The sequence below is a fragment of the Pundamilia nyererei genome, unplaced genomic scaffold, assembly GCF_000239375.1.
Source record: "Pundamilia nyererei isolate P.nyererei 1_Seehausen unplaced genomic scaffold, PunNye1.0 scaffold00378, whole genome shotgun sequence".
In the NCBI taxonomy this organism is placed as follows: Eukaryota; Metazoa; Chordata; class Actinopteri; order Cichliformes; family Cichlidae; genus Pundamilia; species Pundamilia nyererei.
In genome coordinates this window covers 371,096-374,080 of record NW_005187779.1, presented here as the reverse complement: position 1 = coordinate 374,080, position 2,985 = coordinate 371,096, and the positions used below count along the sequence as shown (strand labels likewise).

General features: G+C 39.0%; 1 protein-coding gene across 1 annotated transcript in view; it reads left to right on the top strand.

The window, feature by feature from the left end:
• The window catches only part of LOC102208967 (uncharacterized protein PF11_0207-like), a 22,792-nt gene extending 22,055 nt beyond the window's left edge, over positions 1 to 737 (top strand). Inside the window, exon 2 of the mRNA XM_005752760.2 lies at positions 16 to 737. Within this exon, the coding sequence (XP_005752817.1) occupies positions 16 to 333 (318 nt within the window). The 3' untranslated portion in view covers positions 334 to 737. The remainder of the gene's footprint in view (positions 1 to 15) is intronic.
• The last annotated feature ends 2,248 nt before the right edge of the window (positions 738 to 2,985 follow it).

Below are 2,985 nucleotides of genomic sequence, written 5' to 3'. Positions count from 1 at the left end.
GCTGATTGTCAGAAGGAAATGAGACTAAATGAACAGGCTCTGCAAGAAGAAATGCAAGAGATTGATAAAGGTGAATCCCATCAAAGTAGTTTTGAGCTCACACCTGAATCCAATGAGTCAACTGAAAAGGAAGAGAGGATTAAAACAAGCGAAACTACAGACCTGGAGGAGAAAAACAAGGACATCCCTACAGAAAGTTCATCTCACATGGAAACTCCACAAGAGGAGACGTTTCAACCCAGAGACGTGGAGGATCATGGGGGATGGACTACATGGCTCCAAGGTGTTGCCTTGTATTTTGCATTTTCTGACTACATCTATCCCCATTTCTGAAAGTCAGTTTGCAGTAAGTAAGGGGAACTGAGCATTTCTTCCCCACTCCCATCTTTCGACTTCCCATGTATATACACCATTACAACTCTTTCCCCTCAAGCCCCATAGACAATATAGAACAGGGGTGTCCAACTCCAGTCTTCAAAAACCAGATGTGCTAAGGAGGAGTGGATCAAGAAAGAAAGCTGTTTTCCTATAGATTTCTATAGGTTTGCATCAGGCTAGCTGTTGCCATCTGGTAGACTTCAGACTGAATGTACACTTAAGGTTCTTCTGTATTGGCTTCATGTTTCCAACGAACAAGCTATGTCCATGTTTTGTACCATCTATGCCCCAACCAGTCGTGGAAGACGGCTGCCCCTTCCTGAGCCTGGTTCTTCCGAAGGTTTCTTCCTGTTAAAAGGGAGTTTTTCCTTCCCGCTGTCGCCAAGTGCTTGCTCAGAGGGGATCGTTAGATTGTTGGGGGTTTCTTTTATATTGCAGGGTCTTTACCATGCAATATAAAGTTCCTTGAGGCCACTGGCTATGAATTGGCCTAACTTAGCCAGTGGTCACATTGCATACATAGCTATTTATCAACCATCATTTGCATTCTAGATTCCAAAAGGTTGAATCTGTTGACCTGGACGTAACGTTTTCAGTGGGAGAAATGTTTCCTCACTCATCCAAGTGACTGAAGGAGAATGTTTCTCCCATTGAAAACGCTACGTCCAGATCAACAGATTCAGCCTTTTGGGATTTACTTACCTGGATGCCTGAGCATGCATCAGTGCATTCTCTATTGCTTTTCCATCTTCTATGTATGGTTGATTATAAGGTTTTCTCCATTTTCTTGAACTCAGTTGGAAACATTTCTTAGCATGAGCTTTAATTAACATAATTTGCTGATAAAATAAAAAGAAACTTTGAAAGGATTTAAAGCTTTGTGCAGTTTGATTATTTGATTGTTAGCAAAAGGTTTGGAAATATGCTATTTTTGTGGGCTAGTCTGTTCTTTTCTTTATCTGTGGTTTTAAGTTTGCATCAAGGTTGTTTTGTACCTCACTTTTGTTGCATTTCTGTATTTGCTTTAAATTAACTTTAGATATTTTAATGTATCTGCTTTAAATTTAAAGCAAAGGGTATCTTGTATGCAGAGATACTCTGTAAAAATAAAAACAAGTTTAAAGATTGGTTTTACCAATGTCAGAAAAATAGTGTCAGAAAAATATTGCAAAATAATTTAAACTAACGATCACATAATTTATTTCCATCACTGTATTCCTTTGTGATAATAAATAAAAAAAAAACCCAGTTATTTTAGCTTTAAATTCACATGAAATATTGTGTATCTTTAACAGATTCTGTATGTTTTAAGTACAGAATGATGAGATTTTGTGCTCTTTTCAATGGCTTTTAACGAGACACAAAAAAAAATTAAAATTAAAATTAAACACATGTAAATAGTCAACTTGTGTTTTAATCTAGGTGCAGTTGTAAACAGGTACAGTTTAGGTCAATTGTGAAATGGTGCCCAGGTAGTCTAGCTCATGGCGTCCATAGGTGCAATTGCATGAAGCCTCAGGACCAATGTCTTCGTGCAAGAAGGAATGAAATGAACACTGTCAGTCCTTTAGTGGCTTTAGTGACTTGTGCTCACAGTCAAGCACATGTAAATCCTCTGACATTCCCATTCCCCTTCCACTATATATGTTGTGTCCTCCAAACACACAGGCCTGCCCTGCTTGACCATCTCAATCTCTGTCACTTTCGCAAACAAAGATTTTAAAGTTGGAACTTGCCTCTGAAGTAAACCTACATATAGATGTAGATCTCCAGATCTACATCTAATGGCTGGTTTGGTTTCATTCTCTGTCCTTGCTGTGCCCCTCAACTTTCCCCTTCCTGCCTTATATAGCTGTCTTATATTTCCAACACCTTTCTATAAGGTGTTGGAAATATAAGGCAGCTTCCTGACAACGTCGCCAGTACCTTGAGCCTTGGTGCTCACCACATTGCATAGTTTAGCTGTACCTTTAACTGGGATCATTTTGGCTTCCCCACTTTCTTGATCTAGGCTCCTAACTTCAGTAATTCCTGTGGTGTGCTGCACAAGAAATGGAATGATGGGGAAATCATTACCCATAATGACTGCAAATGGTAACTTTTAAGCCAAGACTTCTGACATAACAAAGGTCTGAACCTTGCTGTCAGATATACACATGTGCATTTCCATGTATATACATGTAGCTTATGCAGGACTTGTCTTCATTCCATTTATCTCGAGGCACCAAAGTGGACAATGCTGACTGAAATCTTTCCCGTTTCTAATGATACTGTAACACACTGACCATTAATCAGAAAAGGGAATGGGAGGAGCTGCTTGCTGAATTGTACACACGGAGGTTGGCCTAGGAACTGTGCAAAAACAGATGATTTTGTCTCGTTTGTAAGTGGACAAGAATACTGAGTGTAACATAAAACATTACATTTTATATATGGTGTGGAGAATCCAGATAATGCACTAAAACAATGTGGGAGAGCAATGGCTGTTATGATGCTGTTAACATTAGTTTCTTGCTAATCTTTATATATATAGGTTTGCAGTGTCACTGACAAGAAGCATGTTTTTCAAGATTCCCATGATTTCGTTCATACAGTCAGACACAGTCA